A 21,410-nucleotide genomic window follows, 5' to 3' on the forward strand; every position below is an offset into this window, starting at 1 on the left:
CGGGGATCACCTGAGGCTGGCCGAGCGTTCACCGGAGCATCGGTCGCTTCTCGGTCCGACTGACTGGCGATGTGTGATGGATGGTACCTCGACTTCAGTTATGTCTAGACGAGGGTGCGCATAGGTGCAAATGCCTCCAGATGACCCCCCCTCCCCCTCCCCTCCCCACATCCTGCAATTGAACAGCCAATTTTACTCCATTTTGCTCCATTACAGCACCCGTTCCGTAGAACCCCGATATGCATATTGTATCTGTTTCTCCTGATTTCTCCTCTCTCTGTTCCCCACACCAGGTTTCAAAAAATCCAGAGGCATGCATACAGATCTATCCAGAAACAGCTCAGCTGGGCTAACGTGCGTTGTGCTGTGCGGTGTAGCACGATAGCGAAATAGGAAACACTTTATTTTGGTGCGAACGCTGCCAGCGGGCTGTTTCCACAAACTTATTTCAAATGTTTGGACGCTGCGCCCTGCCAAACCGTTTGATTTCGGTGACAGCGCCGGCGATGTCAGATGTACTACTCCGTTCGATCGACAGAATGTCCGAAAAGTTTCAGACATGAAACACTGTGCATTGCCTGACACAAACGTTTTGGGCAACCCCAATCAAGTCAATGAAGTGCGCACATGTCCGAATGTGATCTCTGATGTACACTTCCGGAAGGATAAATATCCAGCCGCTTGGAACATGCGTCAATTATGATGAAAAACATCCAACCATCGACTGGACCACAATAATCAACATGAAAGCGCTCCCAGGGTTTTGGGGGCCAAACCCGGGGGTGCAAAGGAACCTCTGGCATGCTTCTGCGATGTGCCTGGTACTTTCTGCATCTCTGCGAAATGGTCATGATGTCATCAACCGTACGCCACCAGACGCACGTGCGAGAGAACGACTTTGTGCGGGTTTCGTCACAATATCCGTCACGAAGCAGCTTTAGAGTTTCCTCCGTCCCTGAGGTGGGGCAACCGCGGGAGATCCCCACAGAAGGCAGCCATCCTAGACACTCGGCTCAGACAACCGGTATTTATACGGCCGAAAAGATGGCGACAGCGCGTCGCTGGTTGTCGGCCAGTCATCTCCGACAAACTGCATCGCAACAGACAGTGCAGGGTCACGGGAAGTCCATTGGTGAATCTGATGTGCTGAAAGTGGAGAGGCATCCAGGAACTTCATAAGATGTATCATCTCAGCAGCAGCACATGGCTCAATGGACTAGCTACTACTGGCAAGGGAAGCCTGCTGAGCGCATCTCACAGCGCGCCTGCCTCGCCCCGGGAGCGAACTCCAAGTAATAATGATATGCACACTAATAATTATATGCATCAGGGCCCACTAAATCACACGAGGCAAAGCCATCAAGGGAAGCGGCTTCATCTCACCAATAGATCCCATCAGAGCCCTATGCTCTGTCCGCGCCGAAAACGGACGGCCCACCAGATAGTAAAGGAGATTTTTAACTTCGGCGATTACTGCTAACCCTTTCTGTCGGTCTGAGAATAGCATTACGCAGTGTCATTCAGCGACCGCGAGTGAAAAGCTGCCGGCCGCTCCCCTGCCTTGCCTGCTGGCTGAGAACAGAGCCCAATCCGACTGAACTAGCGCCACAAACCACTGGCAGCTACGGATTAAAATGAGTCAGGGCGGGAGCATTCTGGAGAACACGCTTTGCGTCCTCAAAGGCCCTTCGCTCCGAGGCCGTCCACTGCCACGGCTGATTTTTTCGGAGGAAAACGTGCAACGGTGGGAGAGCAGTCACCAATCTGTGCAAAAATTTATCACAATAGTTTATTAACCCGTAACCAGCAACAAAGTTCGGAGATATCTCGCTTTTCCTCCGCTTGTCTTGAGACCTGCATCACTCAGGCGGCGCAGAACCTGACGCAACGTTACATCGTGACTTTCCAGAGCTTTGCCCGCTACGACCATGTCATCAAAGAGCACGCAGACATCAGGCATGCGTGCTAGCGGCGTATCCATGGTTCTTTGAAACAGAAACGGCACTGAGGCGAAGCCGAAACTTACGCGTGTGGGCCGCAACAGCCCTTTTTATGTGTTTACAGTCAAGTGCTCACGCGAGTTTTCAATCAAAACCATTTAATTATGAGTGGACTTGAAGTCAGTCTTAGAAAACACTGCTACCAGCTAACATGAGCAGCGGTCCCTGGACAACGATTGTGCTCAGCTTTGGCGACCTTGTTCACAAGGAGCCGCCCGCGCGCTGATCTCGACGGATTCCCACAGCCCCTGCTGGATCTGTTTGCCCAGCTTCGTTTCCACCTGGTCGCGGTAGGCCAGTGGAACATTGCAAGCCTTGAAGAATCTCGCTTTTAGGTCTGGGTTCAAAGAGATGCTAGGCTCTATCCGCCTGGCAATGACCTAAAACCTTGCTGAAAACTTCTGAAAACTCGTTCCAGACGCTCTCGGTCTCACAGTCCCTTATAACACGGCATACGTACGGCCAATCCAGCTTCAAATGTGACTTCCGGTTACGTCCTAGAGAAACGGACCCTCACCGTTGACCATAATCAAGACAGATGCACACGCTGCTCCCCATAACAGACAAGAGATGCTAGCTCTACCGCCTGGCAATGACCTAAAACCTTGCTGAAAACTTCTGAAAACTCGTTCCAGACGCTCTCGGTCTCACAGTCCCTTATAACACGGCATACGTACGGCCAATCCATCTTCAAATGTGACTTCCGGTTACGTCTTAGAGAAACGGACCCTCACCGTTGACCATAATCAAGACAGGTGCACACGCTGCTCCCCATAACAGACATTCGCCATCACTTCACCGCACCACAACACTTCCCCGCTATATGTTTTAAGAGTTTTGTCACATGACTTAATGTCGTGCTCTTTCACCGGCCATGCACGCTTAAACTGCCGCCCCCGCGTCGCATTCCACCTGCACAGGCTGACCGTCAGGCAACACGATAGCCATCAAAGGGGGCATACAATCATCACCCGCTTTGACTGACGGGGCTCGAAACAGGAGATCGCTCTCGCCGCCATGATCACCGGCACCGCCAGCAGGACGCCCCTCAGCAGCCGCAGCAGCAGCCGGCTGCAGCAGCTCCTCTTTCTCCTGTCACTTGTCTTAGGCGCTCAGGGCCGGCTCGATCGCGGCAGGCCACTCCTGCATGGCCGATGACACCGCACGAGAAACAGCGCCGCGAATGGCACGGGCAGGCTCAGCAGCCGCAGCAGCAGTCGCTGGTGCTGCATCCCCCACGCCAAGCAGCCGCAGCAGCAGTCGCTGGTGCTGGACCCGCACACCAAGCAGCCGCAGCAGCAGTCGCTGGTGCTGGATCCTGCACACCAAACGGTCCTGGAGCATCTCATCCAGCACAGTCGATTCGAACTTGCAAGGCTTAGCCAGCTTGCGCGGTCTTGCTGGGTACGAACTGACAGATTCGCCGACACTACGCAGGCACGAATGATACCAGAAACTGGACAAAACGGACTGTTGTGGCTCAAAGCTGTCAAACAAAATCTTAATAGGATCTTTATAGAACTTCTCTCCTACCGTTACACAGCTTACCAGGTCTTCCAGGAACCCGAAAGTGTTTGTGCCAGCCGTACTAGGGTATACATGCTTGTCGTCGCGCAATGTTGTTCTCCTTAACGCCATTAGCCTCGAAATAGTGCTCGAGACGCCTGCTGTACACCAAACGGCTCCACCGCTGAGTCAAACTCTGGCACTTTACCCATAGACGCCAGCACACGCAGTGCACTACCCGTCGTCATCGAAGTAGACAAGCAGGCATCCCGTTCTGAGCTATCTTTTTGGTCCGGAGATTGGCCCGGCCTCACCCCTCATAGCCTGCGGCAGGGAAAGCCGGCCGAGGTCGGCCGAGCAGAGGCGGTGCCAGGCACTGCACTATATACATATATATATATATATATATATATATATATATATATATATATATAGCCAGATAGCCAGAGAAACACACACATATATATATATATATATATATATACATATATACACCCAGTGAGGAACTGAAATGTTCAACATTCATTGGTTCAGTTCGTATAGCCTTTGGACACGCCTGCTTAAGGGCCAGGGTTCCACCCTCTGCCGAGGCTCTCATCTTCAAAGCCTGTCAGAGTAGCAATATCACCCACCAGCAACGCGGCCGCACCATGTGGTCCTTCACAACCGGACTGCGGAAAAACAACACAGTGCGTGAAATTATGAGGTGCAAATGTTTACCCATACGTCGACCTATTATAACTCCTGTTTGATAACTGTGCTCAACCTTGTCCATTACTTGAACGAGTCTGCATGCAATCACCTTGGCTGTTACTTTGCAAAGCTCACCCAATAGGAACAATGATTTTTGTGTTCTAGCTACAATTTTCTTCCTTTCCTTGGAATTCGAGTTAAATGCTAAAACAACTACTTATAGGAAGCCACGTTGTAATTGCTGTGCATTAAGCGTGAAAATGTAGTTAAGGTTTTAGGTTAAAAGCAAGTTTTCTGACTGCTGTTGTATTTCAGAGCTTGTACATCCAGTGGCGGATCCAGAGGAATGGGGGGGGGGGAATCACGGGGCCATGTCCCCTTGGGCCCCGAAGGGCCTGTAGGCTGCGCAGGGGAATCATAACTATCCGAATAGACGCTGCTATTTTTAAGCACAAGACGCAACCAAATTTTTTGTTGGCCTCCACGCGATCAAAAACAGCAGCAAGTGAAATAGAAGATCCCCATTAACAGGCAAAAATGACTTTCGCAAATTTCGTTGATTTCGGTGATCCAGCTGAGCTAAAGGGAAACCGCTTGCAGAAATAAAGCGGTCCTGACATCCGCACTGCGTTATATTGAGCGTGTATGTCCCTGTCCGTGTTGAATAAATGAATGCGTTGGCTCGCTCTGCTTTATTTTGCTTCCATATAAGCTCAAAGTGCCCGTGGACAAAATTAGCCCGTAAGTGAAACGTAGCACACCCTTTCCCTTGATTTACGCCGGACAACATAGCCGGCTTAACGAAGCCTTTCGCCTGTCCTTCAGCCGGAGCTGGATCTCCCCTCCCTCGCCCTGATTTGACTGCAAGTCCGCCTGGGAAAAGGAATCAATTTGCGTAAGATAGATAAATGACGTATACACCCACTATTTGTTGTTTTTTAAATTTTTTATCTTGCACGTCTGGTGGCTATCAAATCCGTATGGGAGCGTCAGGGGTTGTAATATGCCACCGGACACTGGCAAAAGTGGAAGTGTTATACACGACAGCCAGGGTTCAAGCATACAGCACCTTGGACACCTACAAGGACCGTTTCAGAGAAGACCGGGGCATCAGTGGCGTTCCGTCCGCTCTCTCCCCTGTCGTGTGCTGACCTTCGTGCTGACATGTTCACACCTCTGAGCGGCCATGCTTGCTTCTTTTCTCAGATGTGACAACCGGAATAGGTGCACTGTCCTACCTGTTCTTCATCATTACCATCATACAAGCCGTCGCTGAGTGTTCAACTACTCCCCCGCCGCCGCCGCCGCCGCCGCCGCCGCCTCCGCCTCCGCCGTCGCCAGTGATCCCCACACCACCGCCCGCTGCTCCGACGGCGGCGCCGACGCCGCCTCCGCCGGCACTGCCGGCCGTGGTGGCGGCCATAGCGACGGTAGAGGCGCTGGACATCGCCGCCATCATTGGAGGTGAGTTCATTTTAAACTCATTACGGCTCTTGCCACTCACCGCAAAAAAGATGCTACCATGCGGGCTGAAAAGTCCTTGCCCTGTTGTGCGTCGCCACCATATGCGTCGGTTAAGACAATTTGAATTATATGCATGAGAGGAGATGTGAAATCTGCATGCGTGGCAGTGGACACAAGAGTCGTTTTCGAAATTGCACAATTCCAACATTTTGTTGTTACAAAAATGCTTGTTTCGGCAGGTTCACCACACCATCGTTTCTCACCATTCTCTGCCTATGCTGATGTCCAGGGACAATTTTCAAATTACCATGTGCATACCAACCACATTTGTTGAAACAACATCTTGCTTCTGACTGTAATCTGACCTAAGGCTTAATATTTGCTTAGCATTTGCTTAACATTTGCCCCTCTGCCGTTCCTAAAGTGAAGAAACGAGCAGCGCGGAAAGAATGAGTGAATTCTTTTTCACGAGATCTCGCGGATAGTCATAAATATTATGTTGCTAGATAAATATTGACCTCACTAGCGCAGGTTCACAGTAAAATTTTCCGTGAAAAACTAACTTCTCAGCTTTACATGCTCACGGGCACCATTACTACGACAAGAGAGGTACTTATGGGACAGTTCAACATAAATTTAGGCATGAGACAACATAAAAATTATGACACAACCATGTAGCTCTTATGCAGCTTATGTGCCGTAGACCCCATAGCTATGCAAGACTTCTGAGCGCAGTAGGTTGTATTTCTGTAATTTTATGTGTTTTGAGCGCCCATGTATAATGAAGGGCTCTGTTAATGTGGTTACCGCCCGTTGCACGCGCCGGTCGTGGATCGCCGCGCAGTGTACCTCAACACCGCCACTTCTCAAAGCAAGAAACGCTGAGGACACATTCACAATACGCGCAATGAATGTCCCAGAAACTAATGACAATTTTGGTGCGATCACATGACATGCCGGAGAAGAATCCTCAGAAAGCTGTGGCGATGAATCGCATTGACCTCCTGCCCCTCTTATCAAGGAGCGGGTTGAACAGTCACCGGATCATCCTGTTCCGGGTAGACGCGCCGTTAGCCTACTCCGAACAGGGACTAGAACCAGCTGCGAATTCATAAAACCTGAACTCCTGGAACTATGAATCCGATTAATATTTAACTTTGTAATGTCCAGACACGTAGAACATGATGTGGTAGGTCCGCGGCGAGAAAGCGTGCCTGACACCTGAAACAACATGACTGACTCGATTGACGTTGGTACACGTGCCCTCTACGGTAGTGCACTTCTCGTATTATTCGGATCTGTGAGATCTAGGCACTGTTGAGACATGCAAGTCCCTGCACAACCGACATCATTTGCACAACATCCCTGCACAACCGAGCAGGTGGCCTAAGGTCGTGACCCAAGTATCGTAAAAGGCAGACCGAACGAAAACTTAATTTGAAATGGTGCCACGATGTGATTGCTACCGCAAAAATCTCCTACCGGCAGGATTGCTGCGACATTATTGGTACATGAAATAACTTATAATGCAAACACTTGTATTAAACTTAACTGGTACGGGGTCCCAATTCTACTACACACATGTACGGAACGTGAGTGCCACACGACAACATGACTATGTTAGACATAAACATCCGGGATGTACTGCTGCATCTTATGCGGTATTTACTTTTACGAGGTACTGCTTTCACAGCAAAACTCGCACACAAGAGTGCAGCACGACAAAATTTCATCTGCCAAAACTATGCTCGGCATTACTTCCAGGGGAAATATTTATACAGCCGTCAATTGTACGCGACACCCTCTACTACGCCGAATGTGACGGTTATGAAGACGACACTGCAGTTATAGGTGACATGAAGGCTAAGCGATGAATTTGAAAGGATAATGAATGCCTTATATCTAAGAATACTTATGCCTGTCATCATGTCCACTGCAAAAAAACTATTTAGTCCGTGCTTGCCCATCGATATTACTGTTACTGCCCAAACTTATACTTGGCATTTGTGTTATCTAGTGCTAGTCAAGGGCTGAAGATGCAGGTCGTACTCCACAAATTATAGCCGTCAGTACTTCCACCCATAGCTTAAACTGGAAGCCCTATCAAAATCGCGGAGCGAACGAGCATGGGGGCTCTTGGACGGGCGGAACCAGACTAGAGGTGCAGCACCACCCCATGGTGCTGATGCAGTGGTGCCGCTGCAGTATTGCTTTTGACAGGTCCACGACGGCAAAACGTCCAGGCAACTTTCCCTGTACTGAAAAAACGTATAATGTAATGTCGTAGCGTTACAAAACAAGCATGAGAAATGAGCAGGATAAACGGCCTAATTAGCTCGAAAATGATGTAAATATGGCGTTTGCATCGAGCTTGACGAGCCTTCTTATTACAGATGAGGGTGGATTGGTTAAAGTTCTGAGTAAATACGAAACGATGCCCTCGGCCTCGTGTTCACTAAAACGTGGCATTACTTCCACTAAAATGACTTATATAGGGTTCTAGTGCTCCGCGACGAAACTGATGCTTCAAAATGTATACCCGTCTTTGAGATACGTTTCCAAAGCATCAGCCGATAGTCCTAGGCCAAGTACGACATATATACAAAACAGCGTAACATTGTGAATATATCATTTTCGTACAGAGATCATGGATGTTAACTGCAGTATTGCCTAGTTAGGATTTCCTATGGAACTGCGCAATGTTTCTACATCCCTGCCAGGAGTCTCTGCATTTTGCACTTGTGAATATTTTCAGAAGTAGTTTTCCGTACATGAAACGGCTATGTAAGTTTTTGAAGTGGACAAAGAGACGGGTATAAGTATTTGAAGCATCAGTTTTGTCGTTTAGCATTAACATCGCGTCAAGTGTTTGCAGTAGAGGTAATGTTTTTAAAGGTAATAGCTGTGTAAATTTTTGCGGTACGTGCAATGACGAGCATAGATTTTTGAAGCGTAAGCTTTGTCGCATAGCACTTATGTCATGTACAAGTGTTGGTGGTAGATGCATTGTAGTATCAGTCCTGTCAATATGAGTTTCAGCTGTAGCACTTATGACGTGGAACATATATCAATATATGAACGTTAAGTGGCGCAGAACACCTCAGACACGAGTCTGGTTTGTGCGATTCTGACTAACTGGATGGAAACATATCGCGCGAGAATACCACTGAAGTGCCAAACATCACACATTAACAGTCGTGATAAAGTTAAGATGGTGTTGAAAATGGAAAGGTCGTTTTCCTGATACTTTTATGTGAGTGTTGGGTGCAAAGGCATTCTCCACTAACACGAAACATCAAGTTCCAACATACCAGATTGCTTGAAATATCGGAAACAACGGAACAAGCGCAAGCCTTATTGGGAAACCAAATGACATTCGTTCCAGCTAACGAATGCATCCATCGCAAAAAGTGATTTAGCTGTGAAATGCTTCCCAGATGTGAAGGCATGATGTACAATTATTAGTTAATAAGCATTGGTCCTTCCCGGTTAGGACAGTCGGCAATACACTGGATTCGCAATTAGATCTAGGACAACTGCGTCAAAGAGAGGAATCGGATTGTGACGCCGAGGCTAGCAACAGACCACCACTGAGTTTTTCTCAGGACGCAATAACACCGGACGATGACCGGAGAGTTAAAGGGAGTGTTATACATTTCCATGGGGGTTTGAACTGAAATAGCCATCTTAAAGATCATTCGGTACAGTTCACATCCCTCCCCTTCTTGGGGTCTAAACCCCTCTAATTTCTGAGTTGGGGAGAATCAAATAACCTAACCCCGAAGGCGGAAAGGACTTTTTCGGGGAGGGCATTTCAAATTCACCGTGTCATTCATGACGTCACGATAAGCCATTCATTCAGTAAGCCAGTCACTTTATAAGCCATGTAGCGATCAAGACCAATAACAATACAATGGTCGAGTCGTTCATATTTGGCGTTTGTGGCACGATTTCCACATATAACTGCCGTCAATCCTCTATCAATTAATACCGTGCAAGGTGCAATGACGTAATCGAACGATGACGTATCATGGAGCATATTTATTAAGCAGAGAAAGTGTGTCGTCCGGGGCAGTTTTTCACTTAAAAGTATACCAAATTGTTATAAGTGACATGCTTTCATCATATCTGATGCTGGCTTTAGTATCTTCCCATGTGAAGCATTCCCTTTAACTGGCCGAAACGTTAAATATATACCAACTACCAGCCGAAGACGATAGTCCGAATAAGTTGTGAATCTGTGGTACTGTTCTCTGGTTGCAAGGACCAGGGGCGGAGTTTTATGGGCCAACAAAGGGTCACTACAACAGCGTCCCAGAGCGGCGCAGAAAATGGGGTCTGTCTGTCATATGGTGTAGGTGTAGTGACGACTTCTTCTGATACTATCCCTTCCGAAGCCCTAGCCGGCGCTGAATTCGTCAGCCTAACCCGCTCAGGAGTGAATTCTTCCCCGTTGCCCAATCCAAGCTTTTCCATTTCATCCGGTGACCCCTTCCACCCGAACGGTTTCTCCTAAAACTAGGCCACTCGTCCAGGTCAGGCATACTAATCCCCCCTCTCCCTCTCTCTGTTTAGTGGTAAAGCGATCGGCAGAATATGCTCCACATCACGTCCCTACGTGCTCGTATACATTGTCAGATACAAGCACAACACCCACTGCGAAATAAGCGTACATCGATGCACACCAGCACTGGAGAAAACTTGCATCGCACTATGCTGCTGAAGTTTATGAACTCGTAATTTAACCCAGACTTCCAACGACCTAGACCAAAGTTATGATGCCCACTCAGAGCTGTGTGACCATAGTTTGTCATGTCGTCAAATCCATCGAGTGCGATGGCCTGACCAAAGTTTAAAGACTCCTTAGTTATGGTAGCCCATGGTTGGATGCCGGTATCTAGGTTACCTGATCCGAAGTAATGATTACCTGACCGCGAACCTCCATATTTCACCTCTGGACAGTTGTGACGCTGCCGCCGAACCCGTGTCAGCTCACGAGCGAGGCTCCGGCGCTGGACGCCGGCGGACAGTGTCAGCCGGTGCTGACGAGGGGGTCATGCCAGGCCGGCTTCTGGTCAGTCGTGCAGCCCGACACCTTCCAGGTGAGCAGAACCACGACAGAAAGCGGAAAATTCACTGGTATGTGGGACGTTGCTGTGCTGTATCTCATGGGAAAGGAAGGCGCTTGTTATGGGTCAAGCGAGATGGCCTCACTCGAATTTCTAAATAGGCAAATGTAGTGCAGTGTGAAATTTTACTGGCTCCCGCTCAGGCCGCTTCACCACGAACAATTTTCCTGCATAATTGCAATGTTACTAGTTTCACAGTTTCGTCTTTCTCTTTCTATTGACACGAAAGAGGTGAAGTTTTCAAACCGACACCCGGGTGAACATGTGCCGAAATTCAGACGACACGAGTTCACGTACATGTGACCCGTTGTCGCAGCGACATGGGGCAGGCATACTCCGACGGAGTCGAAAACGGGCCATTGTATTAAACCAAAAGAAAGTAGACCAGTAGAAACTCTGACCTCTGAACTATAATGCAACTTTCGGCCATTGTTGTTCTGATAATCAAGTACCAAACACGCGAAGTGAATTATAGTGCTTGGGGATGAAACAGAGGCCTTCCGGAGCAGACTTAGCTGGCTGTTGTGATGCACGGGGCTGCAGGTGGGACTGCGCTCCTGTTCATCCTCGTTTGTGTGCATTTCATATTTGGGACCAAACTAAACCCCTGGCTGGTAACTATGGAATACAGAGTGCTGATGCGTATAATTTCGTTGCCAAACCCAGGGGTGACGAACGTGCCGGCGTTTTCCAGAGCGTCTGTGCACCCCGCCTGTGCGGACCAGGCCGCGTGTTTCAAGCCTCGGACCAGCTTTGTCACGATGTGCGGGAGCCAGGACTCTGCGCAGGTACGTAAGTCGGTCCCCACGGGTGCTCCGTGAAAGTGCAGGGGATGGGCATGGACAGAGCCGTTATGAGCTGGGCGCAGAGTGAGGGTGGGATACAGAGGAACGAAGGACTGCCACCAGCGTATGGATATGAAACGGTTCTTGATGTGACGACGACTTTCAGTCATGATCTGTGCAGCTGAGGTGCTCACACTGAGCCAGTTCAGTTCATGGTGTCGATGGCCAGGCTGTCGCCGACCACCTGAGATTTGTTAAGCCACGGTCCCTGGCAAGCTTCGGCCATATCTGACCCTGACGCATGCTCCCAGGCTACCTTCGACCTTACCTGACCCTGATGTGCCTCCCAGATAAACTTCGGCCGTATCTGACCCTGACACGTGCTCCCAGACTACCTTCGACCTTACCTGGCCCTAATGTGCCTCCCATATAACCTTCGGCCGTATCTGACCCTGACACGTGCTCTCAGGCTACCTTTGACCTGACTTGACCCTGCCTCGTGCTCTCAGGCTACCTTCGACCTTATCTGACCCTGTCGCGTGCTCCCAGGCAACCTTCGGCCGTATCTGACAGCGTTTGGGACAGTGCTGTGTGACTGTGACGAAGGACAATACAGAGACAGCTCCGGCGAGTGTGCCGACCTGTTCAGTCCGGGGTCCTGTCCTCCCGCAGAGGTGAGTCGACTGCGGAATATCATGGAGGGGTACAGGGACAGATAAAGGAGAGAGAGAGAGAGAGGGGAGAGAGAGAGAGGGAGAGAGAGAGGATTGAGAGGAGAGATGAGAGGAGAGAGAGAGAGAGAGAGAGAGAGAGAGAGAGAGAGGAGAGAGAGAGAGAGAGAGAGAGAGAGAGAGAGAGAGAGAGGAGAGAGAGAGAGAGAGAGAGAGAGAGAGAGAGAGAGAGAGAGAGAGAGAGAGAGACCGGTATGTGTATGAATAAAGTCATACTAAACTGACTAGCATCTAAGTATGCAACTAAAGATGTACTCAGTTTACACCATGGCTTTGCGAGTGACAACAGTCTTGTTGCCATTTAGCTACCATTATCGTCTTGTATATAAGGCGTCATATTCGGTACGCAGAACTGGTTCAACGAACTTAACTCTGATCGATATTTGCATGTGATATGCACATGCAGACTTGATGCGGATGCCCGTAGAAATGGACAATGAGTTGTTACTGCCGCTTTTCACGCTACGTAGTGCTATGGCTGGCCCTCATGGCGGCAGACGTTCATCATTTAGTGTTCACGCACGGCTCATGTCACCGCATGACGCAGGTCATCGGGTCGGAACCTTTGTAACGGAGCAGGACGCAGAAAAATAAAACAATAGACAGATAAGCTTATCTGTATGAATTGATGGGGCGGTGTTGCCGTAAGAAGGTCGAAATGAAATCCTGGACAATCCCTCGTCTTCCAAGAAATAAGTTAAGTCAGCTTCATCGTCAACATTTTCATCAAGGGTGCTCGCACACACAACTCCTAGAGTTAATTGGCGCAAATATCTTAAGATATCTGCTTGCAACAAGTAACGGTCTGCGTAAGTCTTTAACACGATTGCATATACTGGCAAGAATAAAGATGATCTATCGCACATTAGTGACCATATTCCGGCATTTAAAACATTTAGTTGTTTTTACTTATTATCTGTTTAGATTCCCAAAATATGGTAATTTACATCCGTTTGGTCACCTTTATTTTTATCCCAATACCAGTGAAGATTTTTTCATAGATAAAGGTTACTATATCTAACAGTGGTATTAGATATCTATGTTTTTCTACCTGGGAATGCTGTATCTTGTAAGTCTGTCTTTAAGTCAGCTTCTCCGGGCTTGATGAGCAAGAATTGCCTGGACGCTTTGCCTGGACGCCATCTGGCGAAAAATATCGCCAAGCTGTAATGCGGCCAGGCTAGCATCAGTGAACTAGATAACAGTGCTATGCAAGCATACACACTTTTTAAATGTTCCGCCTTCATATTCACTCATCCTATTTTCGTTCGTGGCGCTGAGGTATGCACGTACCTATCATGCACGCATGTAATACATCTTTCGTACGCATGCATGCATGTAATATAATTGATGACTTCGCCTTGAATCTCAGATCTACGCTAGTCAGATCGCAAAAAGCATAATAAACATTAGGCATACGCTAAACCAATGCGGGGAGAGTCCAAACCTGTGCTACTACGACACCGTGTAGCGTAATAGAACATTGTGTAATGGCACAGCGAGGAAGGTGGTTAAGTATCAACGGGCAAGGAAACAATGAATCGCACGCTAAACCAGTCGTCTGGGATGTATAGGCCTGTGCTTCTACGTCACGGGGGGGTTTCCACGCCTTTGATAAATAGTTGGAATTACATGGTAACATTTGCGGTGGAAGAGTTAGAAATGTTGAACATGTGTGATCTACTAGGATTCCGTCTCACAAAGCTTAAAATTATCTTACTCTTCGTCCATACAAGCTACCAACCTGATGTTGTCGACATTTTAAAATATTTCTTGTCGCTTTGGTACCTCCATGGATTCATTTTGGCACAAGGCTTTAGTGGGCTCCTGCAAATTAGTTTGTTAAGCCAAAAGATAATCATAAACGGCACCTTGAAAGCGATGTGAAAAACATCAGTCTTGATCTGCAGATACCTGATAAAAACGCATGCTCCAAATATCCTGCCGGCGTCGGTGCCACCGACACGGTTTGTTCTACATGCTGAGGTCTTGCGGTCCGGGGTGCATACCTACCCTGGGGTTCCGGAAAGCTCCAGTTGTTCTGGTAGTTTCTACAGTGTCTGTTGCGAACCAGGGTTCGGATGGCTGTTGGTCCCGTGGTGCACTTTGACGAAATGACTGCTCCACGATGCTCCAGCGCTCCACTCAGTCACTACAACTGTGTTCCAGAGCCTCCAACTGGCCGGTGACTCCGAGAGGCTCCAGTGTTCACCCGATGCGTGCTCTAGACAACAAACAAACGAAGGGAGCATTTTTGCAAACATCAACGGCCAGTGTTTCGAGTTTGGCACGGTATGATCATGAAGTCCGACTGCCTTCACGAATGTTAAGACCACCTTACGGCTTGGCCTTGTGACATGCACTCGGAAAATGTATCGCGTTTTATCGCTTGTCATTTTTTCGCTCAAAAAAACTCGAAAAAACGAAATGCGCACAAGAAAACCATATATTTATGGTCTGCGTTACAATATTTAGGTCATGATCGTGTTATTTAATGACAGTTTGTCACGCACAACTAGCATAAACAACCTTGTTTCTAAAATAAAAATAGTCTAGCCCAGAAAACTACCCAAGATAGATAAGTACCCATAAGTGTGATTATTGGAAAACGATCAAGACCTTTCGCTAGTTTCCGACTCTTGATGAATGGACGCCATGCCATTCTTGCTTGATGCTCTTTCCGATTCGGTAAGAATGCTAGTCTTCTTGTGTTGATCCTGATGCATCGCCCCACAGCGCGGCCCGTGCGCCGCTGGCCAGCTGCTGGGCTGGGACGTGGAGCTGCGCCAGCCCGTCTGTGCCGAGGTGGACGAGCCATTCCTGGACGAGTTATTGCCAGCCGGGGCGACCGGCGCCGGCTCACGGCTGCGCCGCCAGATCGCGCTGCGGACCGGGGTGGTGCGCTCACCGCTGCTGGTCCGCTGCGGCTCGGCGGCCAGGATCAGCGCCGTCTTCAGCTGCCGACGCATGTAAGCCGCCACACATATATCCATTCTCTGCGCCGTCTTCAGCTGTCGACGCATGTAAGCCGCAACACATATATTCATGCTCTGCGCCGCCTTCAGCTGTCGACACATGTAAGTCACCACACATATATCCGTACTTGGCGCCGCCTTCAGCTGCCGACGCATGTAAGCCGCCACACATATATCCATACTCTGCGCCGTCTCCAGCTGCCGACGCATGAAAGCCGCAACACGTGAATTCATGCTCTGCGCCGTCTTCACCTGCCGGCACATGTAAGTCGCCACACATATATCCATACTTTGCGCCGTCTTCAGCTGCCGACGCATGTAAGCCGCCACACATATATCCATACTCGGCGCTGTCTTCAGTTGCCGACGTCGGTAAGCCACCGGACGTGTATCCATACTCTGCGCCGTCTTCAGCTGCCGACGCGTGTAAGCCGCCACACATATATCCATGCTCTGCGCCGTCTTCAGCTGCCGACGCATGTAAGCCGCCACACATATATCCATACCCGGCGCTGTCTTCAGTTGCCGACGCATGTAAGCCGCAACACGCATATTCATGCTCTGCGCCGTCTTCAGCTGCCGACACATGTAAGTTACCACACATATATCCATACTCTGCGCCGTCTTCAGCTGCCGACGCATGTAAGCCGCCACACATGTATCCATACTCGGCGCTGTCTTAAGTGGCCGACGCATGTAAGCCGCCACACATATATTCATGCTCTGCGCCGTCTTCAGCTGCCGACACATGTAAGTCGCCACACATAGATTCATATTTTGCGCGGGAAACTGACGCCAGAATAACGGTGCGACAAATCACATTTTTCTCAGTATGTCAAAGACGTCTCTTAAGATGACTCCATTCGTTTTCAGTGGCACTGAAAGAAGCTGGCATTCACATCAGCGCTTGTTTTCTTCCATTCTCGCTTCATCCTTGCTACGTCTCATTTACCGGAAGCAAACAAGCAAAATTTTCATTTATTGTTAGATCACACACGACCGATTTCATCGGCGATACAGGTTTTTCAAAATACTTCTAAATTGCCCAAAATTACAGTTTCGAGTAGCCGCCCAGACGAGAGAAATGTCAATGAGCCCGCGGCTCACCGATTATGAAAGTACTATCTTTTAGCTGATTTACTTTTTCACGTGTGCGTTGTGTAATGTTTGAAATACACAAACTGGCCAAAATGTCTGTGCAATGAATAAAAAAATGACTGGAGCGTGATTAGGGGGAAAATATATGCAAATGTAACGCCATCACCCCGCGAATTCACCGAAACATCATCAATGGTTTTTGATTGATGCTCATGGCGTTTAGCAAAGGGTTTTTTAGCAAAGGGTTTAGCAAAAGTTTCATCGCAGAGTAATAGCCTATGTGACACACCTGTTTAGCAAAGCCGAAGTGCGCTTCGAAAAGTGATGCGCATGGCGTTTGGCAAAGGGCCTCTTTTCGAAGCGCACTTCGGCTCTGCTAAACAGATATATCACATGGTCTATTGCTATGCGATGAAACTCCAACCAAACTGGTTCTTGATAAACGGTGTATCCCCCCACCTATTACGCTAATCACAAACGTTTATTTGTACTGACCTCATTCATATCAGTAAAGTTGCGACTTTTAAGTCGGCGGGCCCACAATGTGCGGGTCAAGACAGCTAAAAAGTAGTACCTTGATTCAGCAACAGCTGACGACTGCCCTCAGCAGATTCTGCTGTCGTGAGCTGTCCCCGGCAGCGGTCGCGTCGGAGATTCATCCCGAATATTGGAAAATTCTGCGGAATGGCGTTCAGCACTGCTAACACAGAAAGTTATCGTAGATGGTCATACACACCAAAGGAGAAATCCCGATAATTTTCAAAGGGCGACCAAGACGGAGAATCTCTTTTCCATATGCCTGGCTATGACTTCTCGCGTAGGTGCAGCTATGCATAGAGTATGCACCGCGAAACGGGGATACTTTTAGGCCCGCCGAACGTAAATGTAGAGCCCAACGTGGAGGATTATCGGACAGAAACATATTGATCAAACGATCTTTGCTCGGCCAGACGCACCCCAGACGTTATGAGGGTACAAGAAATCAGGTGTAGTGTGGGGACAAAAGGTTGACAACGTTATTTGAACCAAAAAATGATTGCGATTTATTTGCTTATTCTACCCTATTGGTACTGCAGTGACACTACTCAGGTTTATCGTAGGACGCAACTGGTCCAGAGGTTCCCTATGAGTATGGTTATAAATATGCCCCAGAGGCGGGAAACGCCCTTTAAATGCATCGTGGCTGGGGCCAGTCCGAGCGCCAAGCACATAACGCACGTAACGGTTCCTAGGGGTGAAACAAGCTTCTGATTTACCTGACCGGTATGATCGGTGACAAGAGCTTACACTTTTGTGAGCCAGTTGGTGGCAAATTTGTGAAAATGCAAGCAAATTTCGACACACTAGATCATATACAACAGACCATCCCAGCTAGACGAAACTCCAGGCTTAGGAGTACACTTGCTAACGCTTGCAGCGTGAGCATGCGTAGAGGACATGTTGAAACATGACGTTTCGCTGTATGAGCAAGTTGAGTCATAAAGTGATGCCAAATATAGTATTTTTAATCAGGATAGTTGTAAGCATGGTGACACAAATGTACTGCAAACTATACCATATCAGTGCTGACATCACGGATCAGATGTGACACAGTGCTTTTCCAATGCCCTCAGTTCGGTGCTTTCGACAGGATTTTCCAGCCGAAATTCACTTCATATACCAAACAACCTAAAATACAAAATAACTAGGCTTGTTAGCAATCGTAACAATCGTTTCTAACCACAGTATTTTGCGACGAAGGTGACCAGGCTGCCACGCAGCATTTTAAAGCGCCGTGCCATTTCAGACAGATGGGCCCGAATGCTCGCCACGCCGTAATGTGTTGGGTTAAGTGCAAGGCTATGGGCTGGTATTTGTCGTGTTCATACCATGAGAAGCTGCCGAGCTAGACAAACGTATGTAGTCGTCATTTTTTATGTAAGAGCGTTAGAAAGCTTTGCGATTTAAGAGGATCATTGTTTATGGATGCCTGAGCTGTAGCTTCAGAGACCAATGGAGGAATTTGAAGGGCCACATGTCAAGGTTCATCCTAGATGTCCTGCTGCTGTGATGAACAGCGGCTTTGAGGTAACAGGCCGAGCATCGTTGGTGTAGGTCTCTCACATTGTCCGCTGCACCTCAGACTTAGCGTGCTGACCAGTGGACAGTGTGAAATGAGACGCTTGTGTTGTCATCAAATCGTTTATAAAGTCATATGAAGGTGCTGAAGGTGTTAAAAATATCGTTTATATCTGTTGATGCCGATATTGCATGGGTTCTTCTCCAAATAATTGGAATTATGTTGGGAAACGCGAGCCGTTTTGCACCGGTATTGATTATGCGAAGATAGTGGAGGCAATTTCTAAAATAGGAGGCTACATACCTGGTTCGAGGGCACAATCCCCTTTCCCCAACTGAATAGGAAGCAACAAGCCTCTAGGCTGGTTATGTTAGGTATGCCTTTATGTAATAATTTTATTAGTTCAGTCTCAACCGTTATTCGTTGTTGATGGCTAGCAAATGATACTTTAGTACAAACAAACTCCCGAAGCGAAGGTGTTTGATGGTTACGTTGCATTGCATTCAATTTTCTTTGTTATATTTTTATTTATCGCATTATCACATATAGAGTTATATTGCAACAGTTTCCGAAAGATTTGGCTCTAAGTGACAAATCAGGCGGTTCCAAATACCGTCGCTGACAGAAAGGGCACTTTCCACCCCTGAGGGCCCCTGTGCGGGCGAAGGCTCGACGGAGGACCCCCAGGTGTATGTAGTTTTGCCCCACCATTAGACATTCTCACTGTTTTTTTATAGCCATCAAATGGTCATGACTGGCCGAAAGGCTTAATCCAAACAAAAATCGACATCGTATCACCGATATGCTCTGTTAAGTAGCATCTCCGAAGTTGGCTGTGGACATGGTTTAGATTTAAGTAAGACATTTTAAAAGCTGAACGGTTTGCGAAGAATGCATCCCGCCTCTTCTTACCAATGTAACATGCTTTGAACGTGTACGTCTTGGACGTGTTATTGTTTGTTAGTTAGTTGTTAGTATGTCCCCAGCGCAGGTGGCTGTAACATTGCGCGCAAGCTGATGTGTTGTGGGCAGAAATGCATCTCGGCAAAATCGCCATGCAAAGATATGGATTTGACTGTAAATCTTCTTTCCTCACATTCTTTACTCTTGCTTCTTTCCTTGCATTGCATTTATATGTTCATGTTTTGTACCGTGGTGTTCAAGGTTGCAAAGGTACAAGGCGATGATTATTAAAGATATGAATATTTTTCAGCATATTTCCTGGTCGCAATAGAAGAGGTGGTGGAAGGATCTTACCACCTATTCCACCGAACTTCGCCTGCCCCCAGGTTTGTTGAGAATGAGGTAGAAGCAAAGGTGACAATACGGCGATTTTAGCTAATTGTATGGTGTAATATTGCCGGGACTCAAAACCTCACCGTCTGGGGCTTTCTCCGTTGTCGAAGGGGTGGAGGGGAATATCTTATGAGCATTGGTAGGAGTAAGATAGCACAGTGCTCATCGTTGCATGTTATACGGTGGCACCAATGCATCTCATCACTCGATGCGTCTAAAAAATAAGGGGTATTTCTGTTCGGAAAAACGCACCTCCCAACTCATACTTTGCTTTAGCCCATCACCATTATACTGCTCTCATTCTCATCGGTTTACGCATATCCCACTCTCCTCTTCTGTCTCCCATAACCTCTGGGTATGTCGTTGCCGTTGACGGGCACCTGTACGGACCGGGCCATCTCCCTGCTCTCAGGCGGAGGCGTCGCTGTCCAGCGCCGGCCGCTGCGTGACGGCACAGCAGGCGGCCGCCGACAGCTGCCACCCGGGCACGATGCTCGACCCGACCGGCAGGTGTCGCCCCATCGCGGCCGCGCTCGGCCGCCGCTCGGCGCTGGTGGAGTCGCTGTTCGCCTGAGCAAGCCCTGGCGGCCTGACGACGGGAATGGCAACCAGCATTGCTGCAATTGACCCACAGATATCAGAATAGCCGTTGGGCGTCGCAGCCGGCGAGGCGTTTGATGTTTCTGTCGCTGCTCGTTTGTTCTTGTTGAGACAGGCTGGAACAAGAATGGGAGGCCTGTCACCTCGCGCATTCATTGAAGATTCTCAGGTGTGAATTATCGTGCATTCTGTGTGCGATATCGTGCATTCCGCGTCAGTCGATGCCCTAACATTTGAACTCATGCAATTCATATACTAACCAATTCCACAGTATTTTTGCGTATTTATTATGCATTAATAGTTTTCGTGCGATCCAGGTGTTAAAAATCCAACGTGACATTTCAGGTATATTTTTGGTTAAAAATAGACCTTGCGAAATATCGGAGAAGCTGCTGCATAGTGCAAACGGTGAATACGAGGCGCAAGACACTCTTTACCCGGAGTGAGATACCACAGCGACCTGGAAAAGAACGGCGTTAACCACAGAAGGGCGAGATATATTCTCCATTTTCCCTCGTACTGTTCGCGGAAGGGGTGATAAGCATTACGTTGTCGTTTGATTTTAACTTGGGATACAGAAACGAAACAAGGCCCAGTGGATAGCCTGTATAAGAAATCAAGAAATATTCCGGTTTATTTCTTGAGATGAACTGCCGACTGTCCAAGTTTGGTCAGATCTAGCGCTAAAGAGCATGAAGTCAAAATACCCGTTTCCAAGCATGGAAACTGTTTTCTAGCCAAATGGACAAAGGATCTTGTTCTGAATCTGAATTAAGGAAATGTAAGATTTATAGAACTGATTTTAGCGTTCAATTAACTGCGACAACGCACGGTTAAACATCGATACATACGATAAACTCATGTTCATGCGCGAATATGAAAGCGATCCACCTGAAATCTGGACGGCAGCCAAACACGTGCCCTGAGGCCAGGCAAAGGAACGACACAAGTCTAAGGAAAGTGGTGTGTGGAAGAGAGGACGGCAAAATGGAAGAATAGGGTAGAGCAGGACGGTTGAGGAAAGAGGGGGGGGGGGGGAGCACCGAAGGGGTAAGTAAGCAAGAAGCCTGCACT

General features: G+C 48.2%; 1 protein-coding gene across 1 annotated transcript in view; it reads left to right on the top strand.

The window, feature by feature from the left end:
* LOC119103529 (uncharacterized) overlaps nt 1-20,724 on the top strand; it is a 32,656-nt gene extending 11,932 nt beyond the window's left edge. Inside the window, exons 3-10 of the mRNA XM_037227109.1 lie at nt 5,406-5,663; nt 10,626-10,765; nt 11,487-11,580; nt 12,127-12,251; nt 14,478-14,600; nt 15,045-15,277; nt 19,654-19,729; nt 20,149-20,724. Coding sequence (XP_037083004.1) covers nt 5,406-5,663; nt 10,626-10,765; nt 11,487-11,580; nt 12,127-12,251; nt 14,478-14,600; nt 15,045-15,277; nt 19,654-19,729; nt 20,149-20,310 — 1,211 coding nt within the window. The 3' untranslated portion in view covers nt 20,311-20,724. The remainder of the gene's footprint in view (nt 1-5,405; nt 5,664-10,625; nt 10,766-11,486; nt 11,581-12,126; nt 12,252-14,477; nt 14,601-15,044; nt 15,278-19,653; nt 19,730-20,148) is intronic.
* The last annotated feature ends 686 nt before the right edge of the window (nt 20,725-21,410 follow it).

The sequence above is a fragment of the Pollicipes pollicipes genome, unplaced genomic scaffold, assembly GCF_011947565.3.
Source record: "Pollicipes pollicipes isolate AB1234 unplaced genomic scaffold, Ppol_2.1 Scaffold_5724;HRSCAF=6776_pilon_pilon_pilon, whole genome shotgun sequence".
In the NCBI taxonomy this organism is placed as follows: domain Eukaryota; kingdom Metazoa; phylum Arthropoda; class Thecostraca; order Pollicipedomorpha; family Pollicipedidae; genus Pollicipes; species Pollicipes pollicipes.